Raw genomic sequence first — 14560 nt, 5'->3', positions numbered from 1 at the left:
AACAGGTGCTGAACCCAGAGTCGCCAACTCGTATATAGTTAAATAAATAGGGCAGCACACTGCAGCGCCAAAACATGCAAACTTGAAAAAACGAAATTTGAACTGCATTACTGCACTAGAAATATGAAAAATGAGAGCTTTTAGCGCACAAAAATGGCCAATTTTATGTGTACCTCGTAGCCACGTTAAGGCATCTCTCTTATACGAGGTCCTACGCTTGACCTACCTCACTGAGAATAAACGTCTCCATCTGAATGGGTACATGTGAAACCTCTTCTTGGACTCAAATTCTCTCTCTATGTGGAGGGGTATTGGACCTACTATAATTAAAACACCTGAAGCTAGGAGGCGGGGAGTGCACGATCAGAAGGCTAGAGAATACATTTCAAAAACCTGACCTGCACATCCAAACATAGACTGAGTGTGAACAGGTGCTGAACCCAGAGTCGCCAACTCGTATATAGTTAAATAAATAGGGCAGCACACTGCAGCGCCAAAACATGCAAACTTGAAAAAACGAAATTTGAACTGCATTACTGCACTGGCTACGAGGTACACATAAAATTGGCCATTTTTGTGCGCTAAAAGCTCTCATTTTTCATATTTCTAGTGCAGTAATGCAGTTCAAATTTCGTTTTTTCAAGTTTGCATGTTTTGGCGCTGCAGTGTGCTGCCCTATTTATTTAACTATATACGAGTTGGCGACTCTGGGTTCAGCACCTGTTCACACTCAGTCTATGTTTGGATGTGCAGGTCAGGTTTTTGAAATGTATTCTCTAGCCTTCTGATCGTGCACTCCCCGCCTCCTAGCTTCAGGTGTTTTAATTATAGTAGGTCCAATACCCCTCCACATAGAGAGAGAATTTGAGTCCAAGAAGAGGTTTCACATGTACCCATTCAGATGGAGACGTTTATTCTCAGTGAGGTAGGTCAAGCGTAGGACCTCGTATAAGAGAGATGCCTTAACGTGGCTACGAGGTACACATAAAATTGGCCATTTTTGTGCGCTAAAAGCTCTCATTTTTCATATTTCTAGTGCAGTAATGCAGTTCAAATTTCGTTTTTTCAAGTTTGCATGTTTTGGCGCTGCAGTGTGCTGCCCTATTTATTTAACTAAGATCTGTTTTAGGCATTAGACATCTGAGTTTGTTTTGTGTATATAAAAGGACCATTTTTCTAAGTGTTTTTTATTCAATTGTCATCTGTTTTTGGGCCCATGTGTGCATTTTTAACATTAGTGTGGCATCAATTTTTCTCTTTTTCTTTTCAGGTACTGTTGTTGTCACTATTTCTTTCTTTTTTTAAACACCGTAAAATCACCATGTTCTCACGCAGCGCAAGTGCTGCTTTTTCCACTGTGGCTTTTTTTGCAGAACATCCACTGCAATTCAGGCAAAGTTGATGTGGTGTCACAAAACCTCATGCCAATTGTGCATTTTTGGTGCTTGATTTCTTCTCTAGACTTCTATGGGGAGCCTAATAAAAAGCATTTATAAAACTCAAGTGTGTTTTCAAGTGTAGAATCCAAGCGTTTCTCAACGAAAAAAACACCTAAAACGATGCTGCTTCAAATCTGCACCAAAAATGCATAAAAAAGTAAATTGCATCAAAAGAGCAACGCAAAAAACGCAATAATCAGAGCAAATTGTTATTGAGAATTTCGGTCTGAGAACCTGCAGGAAAACTAAGCAGGAAAAAAAGCAGCGTTTCTGCTCATAGGAACACGGACAAATGGGTGGCAGAAGCTTGGGATCTTGTTTTTTGTTATGTAAGGGTTCATGCAGACATCAGTGGATCACGGTCTGATCATGAGGATCTTCCATTTGGAAGCTGACAGCTTCATATATTTCTGTGAGGCTGTCTTGCTCGGGTCAAGAGACCCACAACTACACCATACATTGAGGTCCATGATCGGACAGAGATCCACAGACGTATCCTGAGCCTGACTTTTGGTTGGGGGTGCTAATTCATAATATTTCTTGTAAAATAAACGTAGATATAACTAAAATCCTCTGTGAAACTACAACTCCCATCAAGTCCTGGCAGCTAGTCTGTTTCACAACAGCTGGAGGACAAGAGGTTTACAGAATTACTGCTCTAGGTTAATTAATGCCTCATTGGTTTAGAAAGTGGTATATCTCCAAGGATCAGATAAGATATGGCTTTATAGGTAGCCATGATCCACCAGCACATACCGGTATTTCCCTTTCAATCAGATAATTTGGACAGATGGAACAAAGTTCTCCTGGGCTCCAAAGGTTACATGGGAGACTTAACCACATGTTTTAGTCCATTAGAAGTCTTAACTGTTTGGGGGCAGGGGAGAAGGAGATCCCGGTGAACACACACAGGACAAGGGTTATTTGGCACTTAAAAGGGAGTACAAGGGACTTTGTCCGGTCTCTAAGTATGACAGTGTGGATGTGGGCACCATCTCTGCAGTGAGACACCATGGCATCTAATGGAGAGACGGCAGAACCCACCGTGCGCCATAGAAAGTCCAATCACACTGAGGATGGAGCTGATGACAAGCACAATGGTAACTACCGGAGCCTGTTCAGTGTGCATAGAAGATGTGGCTTGTGCAACCTACAGGGAATGTTATATAGGGTTAATCACTTTTCCTATGTCATATTGTCAGCATAGTATGAGTTTGGTACTACAGTCCAATGTCCGAGCCAAAATTGTCCAGTACGATGCCCTTGAGGAGCACAATACAACTTTTTTGAAATTGCACTTTTTTTTTCCCTTTTACATCCTCCGACTCATGACAATGGAAATGATGCTGGTGGCAGTGAGTGGTAAGGAGGAAGATTACTGGATGCAAGAATGAGGTTTGGTCTGGGGTCTCTATTACATCAAGCGGGGCCTGATTTGGGGGTTAGTATCTGTTTAGTGATTCTAATTAAGGGACTGTAATATTTTAGGCGCTCTGGCTGTGGTTCTGTTGGCTTAGGGAGTTTAGTTTGGAGTGTAGTATGGAGTCTGTATTACATTACAAGGTTCTGGGGTCCTTATTTGTTTGGGGCGTCTGGTCAAGGGTCTGTTTAGTTTGGCTTATAAAATATGAGTGAACTGCACTACTTGTTATTTAAATCCTGTAGATTGGAGGCATGTCCAATAAAAATAGGCAAACAAGGGGTGTGTAACTTCATACTTCGCCTTTCAGAATCTCCTTGCTGTTCCTTTGCCAAAGAAACCAATTATGCTAGTAGCTTTACTATATTTCAAGGTTAGCAAGGCCAAATTAATTTCTTTAGAAGTTTAGAAAGTTGCCAAAGACTTCTGTATGTATTACTTTCTAGAAGTGTTTTCTAACAATAGCCAAGTACCGCTTTCTCCTTCCAGTTAGGCTTCTTTTACACTTGCCGTGATTTTACGGCCCACTTTTGTGGCCCCAATAGATTTCTATGGGGCCGCAATAATTCCATGGCGCGTCGTGCACCGTATGGCCATGAAAATCAATGGGGCTGGAAAAACAACGAAAGGTTATTTTTGAGGTGCGCCGTGACTTCTGGCTTTGTGGACCGCCATTTTTTCCCAATACTTTTGCTATAGTATTGTGAACCCTAAAAATGGCGATCCGCAAGTTTTTGCGGTCTGTTAGGCTGGGTTCACATTGCGCTAGGTGTGTCCGTCTAACGGACTCGTTTTTAAGTAGTAAAAACGCAATGTAACGCACATACTAACGCGCCCATAGACTTGCATTGTCTGACGCATCGTGACGCATCCCTAAATTGGTATGCGTTTGTCACATAACGTTTTTTTTCTGATGGACCTTCAACGCGGCTTGCAGCGTTTTCGGGTCCGGCCAAGCTAACGCACTACTAACGGGAGCGTTCATTCTGCCATAGAAGGCTATGGCAAACGCAGTCAGACGCAAATCATGAAAAATTTCCAAATAGGACCACACGTTTTAATAGCGTTTGAGGGTGGTCACATGTGGTCATGTGACAGGAAATGTGATTTCGGCCATTAAAATATCCCACTCACACAAAGTCTCCTGCACGTGACAGAGTGTTTTGCCGTAGCTAAAATGTAAGTACATTTCTATATATTATATATCTCTGTATACATCATGGGAGTCTGTAATGTCCGTCGGATGTGTGTGTACTAAAAATGTATTGTTTTGTTGCACACAGATGTCGGATACAGATGTCAGCAGCAGCAGCAGCGTGTCTGCGATTTTTTCGTCTCAGTCGGTAGGCTTGCACTTTAAAAAACCACAATAATGTTGTGTGAAACTCCATTGTATTGAGCTAGGCATAAAAATCCTGTTTATTGTTTTTGTGAATAGGAGTCTTCTGAGCCCGAGGCTGCTAGACCTCCCCCCAAAAAACATGCAAAAACCACAAAGGTACATAGCACACATGTTGAATTTTTCATGCATAAATTTATTGATCCAATGAATGTTAACATTATTTAATGTTAAAATAATTTTTTTTACATTTTACATACACAATAGGTTGTGGCACAAGGAGGACAAAAAAGAAAAAAGGTCCCTAGACGTCTGTCGTCGCCACAACTGCCAGTGGTAAATATAAAACTAGAAATATTCTATCCAATATTTACCAACAATCTATTCTATCTATTCACTTTCTATCTACTATATCTATAAACTATCTATCAACTATCTATCGCTCCATCTATTTGTCTATCTATATCTATGTATCTATCTATCAATATCTATCTATCTATCTATCTATCTATATCTATCTATCTATATCTATGTATCTATCTATCTATATATCTATCTATCAATATCTATCTATCAATCTATATCTATCTATCTATGTATCTATATATCTATCTATCAATATCTATGTATCTATCTATCTATATATCTATCAATATCTATGTATCTATCTATCTATATCTATCTATCTACATCTATCTATCTATCTATCTATCTATCTATATATCTATATATTGCTATATCTATGTATCTATCTATCTCTGTATATATGAATATGGCCATCCAGTGAAATTGACACTATCAACATAACGTTTTGTGTTTACATAGTCCAAGTCAGCGACAAAAAAAAAAAGGATTGTCGTTGACAAAGAGCCATTGACTATCCACAATGAGACACTTATTAACCTTGTGGAAGCCAACCCCTCCATATGGGACCAGAGCGACAGCTCCCACCATGACATCGTGAAGAACCGGAAGTTGTGGGATCAAATAATCTGTCACTTTGATCCCCGATACATGGAGAAGTCGACAACCTCAAAGAAAAAAATTGGTAAATATTGGTGACGTAACATCGGAAAATGTTTAAAAAAAAAAAAATTTTCTATCCTATCAACCTATCCACTTGTTGTCTGCTATCTATCTCTCAATTATCAACTATCTGTACACTATATATCTATCTATCTATACACTATTTCTACACTATTTCTTATCTAACAACTATCTATCTACTATTTATATATCAACTATCGTAGCAAACTATGAACAATTTTTCCTATATCTTAACACAATCTACTATTTTTATTTTATTTTTTTTTAATGTAAAGCCGATGCTGTCCATACCCGTTGGAAGTCCATCCGCGATCGCTTTGTCCGTGACTACCGGAACAGTCAGAATGTACCAAGCGGATCAAGTGGCAAACGGGTGACACCGTATGTGCATTATGACCAACTGCTCTTTCTTCAGAAAACAGTGTCTCAGCGCTCGTAAGTACAAGAAGGTCTGTGTGCGAGACTAAATTGTTTAAAGGAAAATAAGTAATTTTTTTTTTTTTGGGTTACAGCACGATATGCAGTACCGCTGCTCCTAGACCAGCAGAGGAACTTGAGCCTTCTTCAGTGGAACCAACGCAACCTGAAGATGTGTCTGGCATCAGCGAGCCACGATCTGCGGATAGAAGCACTGTTGCTGCAGGTGTGAGTGCCCGGTTGCAATCACAGCGTGGACGCAAGCGAGCATCTCAAAAAGATGAAGCAGATGCAATTATCGTGGATGGACTCCAACGGGTAGAGGACATGTGTCGCAGTGAGCTCAAAGACCTGAGACGAGAAATTACCGAGCTGCAAGCACGCGAGTCTGTCTACACTGCTAATGAGTGGAAGCTACTTTTATTATCCTATGTGCCTGTAGTACAAAATATCCCGGCATATAGAAACCTTATGTTTCGACAAAGACTTAACGAGCTTGTAGAGGAATTTGTGGGCACCAAGGAACCCGCTCCATCGGGAAGAAGACTGGACATGCCGCCCTACAACCCTCAATATAGAGGCCGGGGTGAAACGAGCGTGGAACCTCAAAGACAATGTAGCAGTCCATCATATAGTTGGGCAGACAATACTCCCGTGCAGTACCAAAGTCTTTAGTACAGTTCACTGTCCACAGCCAGGTGCAATTACCGCGTTGCAATTTTTTTTTGGGGGGGTTTTTTTGTTGTTAATTTCTATTTTCCTTTTTTTTTTCATCCCTATGGGATATCATATGTTACACCTGTGTACCAACAGTTTGTTGGGAAAATACAAAAACATTTAGTAAACTGTTTCAAATTTCAGATTCTTGTATGACTTTAACTTTAACTTTTTACACGACATAAGGTAACTTTTTACACGACATCAGGTTAAACAACATAACTTTTTACACTACGTAACTTTTTACACGACATCAGGAAGACTTTAAATTATTTTCACACGTGTCTGTCTTGCCATGGAACCTGGCCTTCATGTGTGAAGTAGTGTGCAAATTGATCACGAATCCTCATTATTTGTGATGCAGAACGAACTGTAGTAGATTCAATGCTACTGAGGTTCGACTCACAATCATTGGGGTCTACCAACTGGGGTTCATGTCTCGCCACAAAATTGTGCAGACAGATGCATGCCTTCACAACACGGTCCACATTGTCTGGTTGCAGTTGCATGCAGGTTAGTAAAATCCGCCATTTTAATGTCAAAATCCCAAATGCACACTCCACATAACGTCTAGCCCGGCTCAAGCGATAATTAAAAATGCGCCTGCTGGAGTCTAGACTACGGCTTGAGTAGGGCTTGAGGAGATTTTGTCCTAGTTGGAAGGCCTCATCACCAACTAAAACATAGGGCAAACTTGGGCCTTCGGTCCCCGGAAGAGGTCGTGATGACGGTATGTTTAAACTTTGGCTGTACAAACATTGGCCCATGTTGGAGTCTCTGAATACTCTGGAATCGTTAGTCCGGCCATAAGCTCCAATATCCACAGCAACAAAACGGTACCTGGCATCCGCAATCGCCATCAATACTATAGAAAAGTATTTCTTATAGTTATAGTAGAGGGAACCACTATGTGCAGGTTTCTGAATCCGAATGTGCTTTCCGTCCACGGCACCAATACAATTGGGGAAATTAGCCACATCCTCGAACTGTTGGGAAATTGCTAGCCACATTTCTGATGTTGGTGTTGGTAGCACAAGTGGTTGCAAGTTGTTCCAAATGGCATCACAAGTTTCCCGAACCAGTTGACAAATTGTTGACTTCCCAAGTCGAAACTGGTAATGCAGTGACGCAAAAGTTTCTCCGGTAGCCAGATATCTGTTGACATTCAAAAACAAAAAAAAAATAGGATTTTAATGATCATCTAAAGGCTAGTTTACAATATAATATACAATTGCAAAATGAACATTAGGCCACACGATACCGAGATCTAGTCTTTGTCAATAGAATGATAAAAAAAATGTATAATTACCTCACAGTCACTACTAAACGTTGCTCCGCACTGATGCTTTCACGAAAAGTGCTGCGATGATGATGTATCTCATCCTTCACATGTGAGAGCAGAACATTAAAGGTCTCAATGGACATCCGTAGATAGCGTTGGAATTTGAAGGGATGATCCCGAAGCTGCACATACAGGGTGTGAAAGGCACCATATGTACTCCGCAAGAAATTCACTTTGTGGATCCAATATCTCCTTTGCGAACTACGCTTTCTCTGCCGAAGTCGCAACCGCATCAAGCGAAATCTGACGAGCTCAGACACAAACATCTTGCTAGCAGAAGTTCACTCAATGCTTTCAAAATGGAGAATGAGTCTGTGCCCACACCCGACAATGACAAAAGGGAAAAAAAAAAACAAAAAACAACTTTATTGACAGTGACAAACGCAGACAAACGGATACTTCGTAAACGGACATCAAAATGAAAAAACGCGATCACATGCGTTAACGCTAGCGTTACCGTGACGACGAATTTCACATATTTTGGCTCCGTTTCTGTACATGCGTTTAACGCATCCGTTTAACGCCATGTACTTGACGCAATGTGAACCTAGCCTTATTGTGGCAGACCTTGCAAATTGCAGCAATACGACCCACAAAAAGGCCAGCAATAACGGGGTGCAAAAAACCCGGTATGTGTAAAAGAAGTCTTACATGGGAGTTCTGAAAATTGCGGTTTCTGGCACTCTCTATTCACTCCTGTAGAAGTTCCAAAATTTGCACTTCCTCAGCCATTTTCCCAGCTCCTACAGAAGTGTATGGAGTGAGATCTGCATGCTCGGCCTCTTCTCCATTTAGTGCACTACTGTATCCTTGAGATAAATGCAGGTCCCATCTCTGGAACTTTAACCTCTAGGCCATTTATTTCATATCCTGTGAATCATAAATGGCTAAGATAGGAACATCTTTTTTAGGTAAAAAAAAAAAAGATGTTAAAGCGAGAACGACTTGTTGTTTATATGCTCAGTCTTTTAAGTTCTTTGAACCGCTTCAGGTTTCAAAAGCCGTAAAAGGATAAGAAGTGACCTGTCCATTCTTCTAAAGGCCACCACTATCTTATACATTATTATTATTATTATTTATTTATATAGCACCATTGATTCCATGGTGCTGTACATAAGAAGGGGTTACATACAAGTTACAGATATCACTTACAGTAAGCAAACTAACAATGACAGACTGATATAGAGGGGGCGAGGACCCTGCCCTTGCGGACTTACATTCTACAGGATGGTGGGGCAGGAGACAGTAGGTTGAGGGTTGCTGGAGCTCCGGTGTTGGTGAGGCGGTAGCTTCGGTAGTGATGAGGAGGCAGCGGGGTCAGTGCAGGCTACATAAGAACAAAATGATATGACATTGGCAAAGAAGTCTGTTCAGAAAAAAAAACACAACCGGCCATTCCTGGAGCATCTTCTGCTTCACAAACTGTGCAGGTATAACGGTGTCTGTAAGGTGCCTTGTGAACATAACCTTTTTGGAGGGTAAGTGTCTACAGGAGTTTTTCATTTCCTGAATCATGTCCAGAAAAATTGTGGTCTTTACCTGCAATTATTTTTCTTTAAACCTTTGGATTTAACAATTCCTAATTTGGAGAGGTTTTGTTTCAGAACCTCTTGAAAGAAGTGACATGCATTTTTTTTCACCATGCATTTTTCAAAGCTTCTGCTGGGGAAAAAAGAAATAAAAAAAATTTCCCATGAGCAGCAAAGTGGATTTCCCATAGAAATTAATACGAAAAGTAGCACGGTGTGTGACAGAGCACGCAGGGACAACATGCTGGTAAACAATCCAAAATTGTTTTTATTGGGACCAGTAGAATATTCCACCAAACATAGATATGATTCCTTGAGCTAGGTTTCCATGATGAGTTTTTGGTGATTTTTTTTTACCCTATGTATTTTTTTTTACATATTCCTCACTAATAATGTTCCAAGTGTCTGTGTGCAAAATTTGGGGGCTCTAGCTGTTAAAATAAAGGGTTAAATCACGGAACAAATTGGCGTAGGCTCCTGCGCAATTTTCTCCACCAGAGTAGGAAAGCCAGTGACTGAGGGCAGATATTAATAGCCAAGAGAGGGACCATGGTTATAGGACCCCCCTGGCTAAAAAACATCTGCCCCCAGCCACCCCAGAAAAGGCATATCTGGAAGAAGCGCCTATTCCGGCACTTGGCCACTCTCTTCCGACTCCTGAGTAGCAGTGGGATATGGGGTAATAAAGGGTTAATGTCACCTTGCTATTGTAAGGTGACATTAAGCCAGGTTAATAATGGAGAGGTGTCAATAAGACACCTATCCATTATTAATCCAATAGTAGTAAATGGTTAATAAAACACACACACATTAGGAAAAAAGTATTTTATTGAAATAAAGACACATGGTGTTGTAATAGTTTATTATATTCTCAATCCAAATGATGACCCTCGTTCTGTAAAAAAGGAAAAATAAAAAAAACAACAATATCCCATACCTTTCCGCTGTTACAGTCATGTCCCACGCTGTAAATCCATCTGAAGGGGTTAAATAATTTTACAAGCAGGAACCTGCTAATTCAGCCGCCCCTGCCTGTAAAAACTGGGGAATGAATGGGAAAAAGGGGAACGTAGCTACCTAGACTCACGGTACTGCTCCCCCTGCTGGCATAAACTCATATGAACTCGAGCGTGGGAATTTTTCAGAATATTTTCTGACGCTTGAGTTCATCTGAGGTTTAACCCTGCTGTTCTGTTGGTCAAAAATGACCGACTTTGAACTTCAATATTCTTTAAAATATTCAAGATGCGGCTCTGAAACCCGTGGCCGACCGACCCATCCTCATTTAAGTCAATCAACCACAAGTTTCAGAACCGCATCTTGAACACCCCAAAAAATACCAAAGTTCAAAATAGGTCTCCCCAGACCGAACAGAACAGCAGGGTTAACCCCTTCAGACGGATATATATATATAGATATATATATATATATATATATATATATATATATATATATATATAACACTGGTCAACAGCATTTTTGGTGCCAAAGATATTTCATCGAATTTAGGGTAACTTTGGGCTGCTGATTCTGAATATGTCATCAGTTTTGCCAGATTGGCTCAAGTTTTTGAGATTTTTGGTATCTTATTTATAGCACTTGTTGGTAAATGCGACGCATCATCTCATTAATTTCTTTGGATTAGTACTTGAACTGAGCAGTTCTCAATATAGTTTTGTGTTAATTAGTGTTCTAAAAGTTTGTTCATAGCTTGATTTTTGCACTAACTTTATGTTGTTGTCTGTTTTCCAGTGAAAAGCATGAACTCATCAAGAAGAAGTTGTCTTAACGATCCAGACTCATTCTGTTACATTTGTGGTGAATACACACTGCCAAAACATAGAAGAAACATAACAGACTTCGTAAAAAAAGTGTATTTTGCCTATTTTGGGGTTATGCTTGGGGACCAAGACAAGTTTTGGGCACCACAAATAGTGTGCAAAGCATGTATCGAATTATTACGAAAATGGAGCAAAGGACAAAGAAAAAGCTTCAAATTTGGTGTTCCAATGGTGTGGAGAGAGCAAAAAAATCATCATGATGACTGTTATTTCTGTGCAGTGCAAGTGCAAGGATTCAATAAGCATCAGAAATGAAAATGGGAGTAACCTAACATGGAATCTGCAAGAAGGCCTGTCCCTCATTGTGAAGATGTGCCTGTACCTGTGGTTACCATGTTACCTGACCTTCCCCCACCTGATGATGATGAAGTGTGTATTGGCAGTGTGTATTCACCACAAATGTAACAGAATGAGTCTGGATCGTTAAGACAACTTCTTCTTGATGAGTTCATGCTTTTCACTGGAAAACAGACAACAACATAAAGTTAGTGCAAAAATCAAGCTATGAACAAACTTTTAGAACACTAATTAACACAAAACTATATTGAGAACTGCTCAGTTCAAGTACTAATCCAAAGAAATTAATGAGATGATGCGTCGCATTTACCAACAAGTTCTATAAATAAGATACCAAAAATCTCAAAAACTTGAGCCAATCTGGCAAAACTGATAGCATATTCAGAATCAGCACCCCAAAAATACCCCAAATTCATTAAAATATTTTGGACACCAGAAAAAATTTTTTTTTTTGTTGACCTGTGTAATTTGTCTAAGGGTCACTTTGTTTGAATGCAGATTGCACATTTTCTGTTAGTACAATAAACCATTTCAAGGCAGAAACATTACTGTGTCCAACAGTTATTTGATATATGAACCTGAAATAGCTGTTGCAAAAAAACAGTTTTTATAAAACATTAAGCTTAAGATTAATAGGGGTGCCCAAACTTTATCATATAACTGTACATATTCTAGAATACCCGATGCGTTAGAATCGGGCCACCATCTAGTATATATATATATATATATATATATATATATATATATATAATTAGACCGTATTTCCCTACACTGAGTGTGACACCGGCCTAACCCTTCCAAGACAAGGCACCAACAAGAACCCTCAAACATGTAATTTTTTCTTTCTTCTTGAAATCAGCCCCCTGGTTGGATAGAGATACTCACACCCCACCCTTTTAAAAACTTGGTGCATTAATGTCAAAGAAGTTCTATGAAGTCTTGTCTCTGGCTGGTCTGTAATGTTATGCATCAGGAAGGCCCCCTGCAGAGAGAAACAAAGACAATCAAGGCCTAATTACATTGTGCTCCATGGGTCCTAATTACGTTGTGCTCTATGGGTCCATGGAGGCCGACTGGGGTGACGCATTGTTAAAAAAATATATATATTTCAAGCGTTTTTGAGGCGCGTTAATAAAATATTTCTGTTGGGTGTAAACTGTAAACCAATCTTGAAAGTTTGATGTAAATGGAAATTGTCATACACTGACCCTTCTCATATCATCACCACAGGTGGTGTGTCCAATCACATCAGTGGTTTGATAGAATGGAAGAGACACATGGAGGTAGGTGAGCGGTTGTACCTTGTATACTGGATATATGTAAGTGCATATATTACATGATGACATTGCGGATATAGGAGAATGGGTAAAGGTACCGTTACACTAAACGATTTTTTAGTCGGCTTTACAGCTGGCGGCGCTGACAGTCAGTGCAGGGAGGGAAGCTGACGCCGGGGGACGTGACAGATATCGGAATGTAAGTATGTAGTGTTTTTTTGTTTTTTTTTACTTTTACAATGGTAACCAGGGTAAATATCGGGTTACTAAGCGCGGCCCTGCATCGCTGGATCGGCGTCATACACGCCGATCCAGCGATGACAGCGGGTGATCAGCGACCAAAAAAAGGTCCTGATCATTCCCCACGACCAACGATCTCCCAGCAGGGGCCTGATCGTTGGTCACTGTCACATATAAGGAGATCGTAGCGAGATCGTTGCTACGTCACAAAAAAGCGTGACATTGCAACGATATCGTTAACAATATCGTTATGTGTGAAGGTACCTTAAGGCATCAGAAACCGTAATGCAGTGCAGGATCACAATGGCTGAACCCCTTGTCTCGGCATACTCCTCTTTCCTCCATTAATTGAAAAACAGGATAGTAAGTAGCCAGATTATGCATGTGAGTGAAATACAGATTTTTTTTTTCTCTTTTTTTGAGACCCTGAGCTGAAGGACTTATGTGACAGCTGATCTCGGTACATCACTGCAGAATATTTTTGTGCTATACAAGCAACAGGAAATATAGAAGAAAAGTTTGTTCTGTGTGGAGGTATATAGTTCTCCAGGCAAGAATTTTTATGGTTGAAAATTCACTTTTAAAAGACACATTGGTCCGGATTCATCATTAGTATTCTTTGTCTCTTTCTATAACCCCTTCAAGACGCAGCCCTTTTTCGTTTTTGCATTTTCATTTTTCGCTCGCCTCCTTCCCAAAGCTATAACTTTTATATTTTTCCATCAATATGGCCATGTGAGGGCTTATTTTTTGCGGGATGAGTTGTACTTTTTAAAAACACCATTGGCTTTACCATGTCGTGTACTAGAAAACGGGAAAAAAATTCCAAGTGTGGTGAAATTGCAAAAAAGATGCAATCCCACACTTGAGATTGGCCTTTTTGCTAGGTTCACTACATGTTAAAACTGACCTGCCATTGTGATTCTCCACGTCATTACGAGTTCATAGAAGCCAAACATGTCTAAGTTATTTTTTATCTAAGTGGTAAAACAAAATCCAAACTTTGCTAAAAAAAAACAAAAAAAAAACAACACTATTTTCCGATACCCGTAGCGTCTCCATTTTTCATGATCTGGGGTCGGGTGATGGCTTATTTTTTGCGTACCGAGCTGACGTTTTTAATGATACCACTTTTATGCACATACATTCTTTTGATCGCCCGTTATTGCATTTTAATTCAATGTCGCGGCGACCAAAAAAACATAATTCTGGCATTTTGAATTTATTTCTCGCTACGCCGTTTAGCGATCAGGTTAATCTTTTTTTTAATTGATAGATCGGGCGATTCTGAACGCGGCGATACTAAATATGTGTATGTTTGATTTTTTTTATTGTTTTATTTTATTTTGAATGGGGGGGTGATTTAAACTTTTTTTTTTTTTTTTCATATTTTTTTAAAACATTTTTTTTAACTTTTGCCATGCTTCAATAGCCTCCATGGGAGGCTAGAAGCTGGCATAGCCTGATCAGCTCTGATACATAGGAGCGAAGCTCAGATCGCTCCTATGTAGCTGAATTACAGGCTTGCTATGAGCGCCGACCACAGGATGGCGCTCACAGCAAGCCGGCATCAACAGCCATAGAGGTCTCAAGGAGACCTCAGGTTGTAATGCCGATGCATCGCTGACCCCCGATCATGTGCATTTCTAGCCCGA

General features: G+C 40.0%; 1 protein-coding gene across 4 annotated transcripts in view; it reads left to right on the top strand.

The window, feature by feature from the left end:
- The first annotated feature begins 2314 nt into the window (after nucleotides 1-2314).
- Nucleotides 2315-14560, top strand: part of SOAT2 (sterol O-acyltransferase 2) — a 91913-nt gene continuing 79667 nt past the window's right edge. For 3 of the 4 annotated variants that reach the window (XM_069758785.1, XM_069758783.1, XM_069758784.1), the window contains exons 1-2: nucleotides 2315-2539; nucleotides 12619-12671. In XM_069758785.1, the coding sequence (XP_069614886.1) occupies nucleotides 2452-2539; nucleotides 12619-12671 (141 nt within the window). In that variant the 5' untranslated portion in view covers nucleotides 2315-2451. Of the gene's footprint in view, nucleotides 2540-12618; nucleotides 12676-14560 lie in introns of all 4 variants that reach the window. The other variant, XM_069758786.1, reaches the window with a different exon arrangement.

The sequence above is a fragment of the Ranitomeya imitator genome, chromosome 3 (assembly GCF_032444005.1).
Source record: "Ranitomeya imitator isolate aRanImi1 chromosome 3, aRanImi1.pri, whole genome shotgun sequence".
Classification (NCBI taxonomy): domain Eukaryota; kingdom Metazoa; phylum Chordata; class Amphibia; order Anura; family Dendrobatidae; genus Ranitomeya; species Ranitomeya imitator.
Note: the sequence above shows the minus strand (reverse complement) of the source record. Positions and strands in the feature narration are given on the sequence as shown.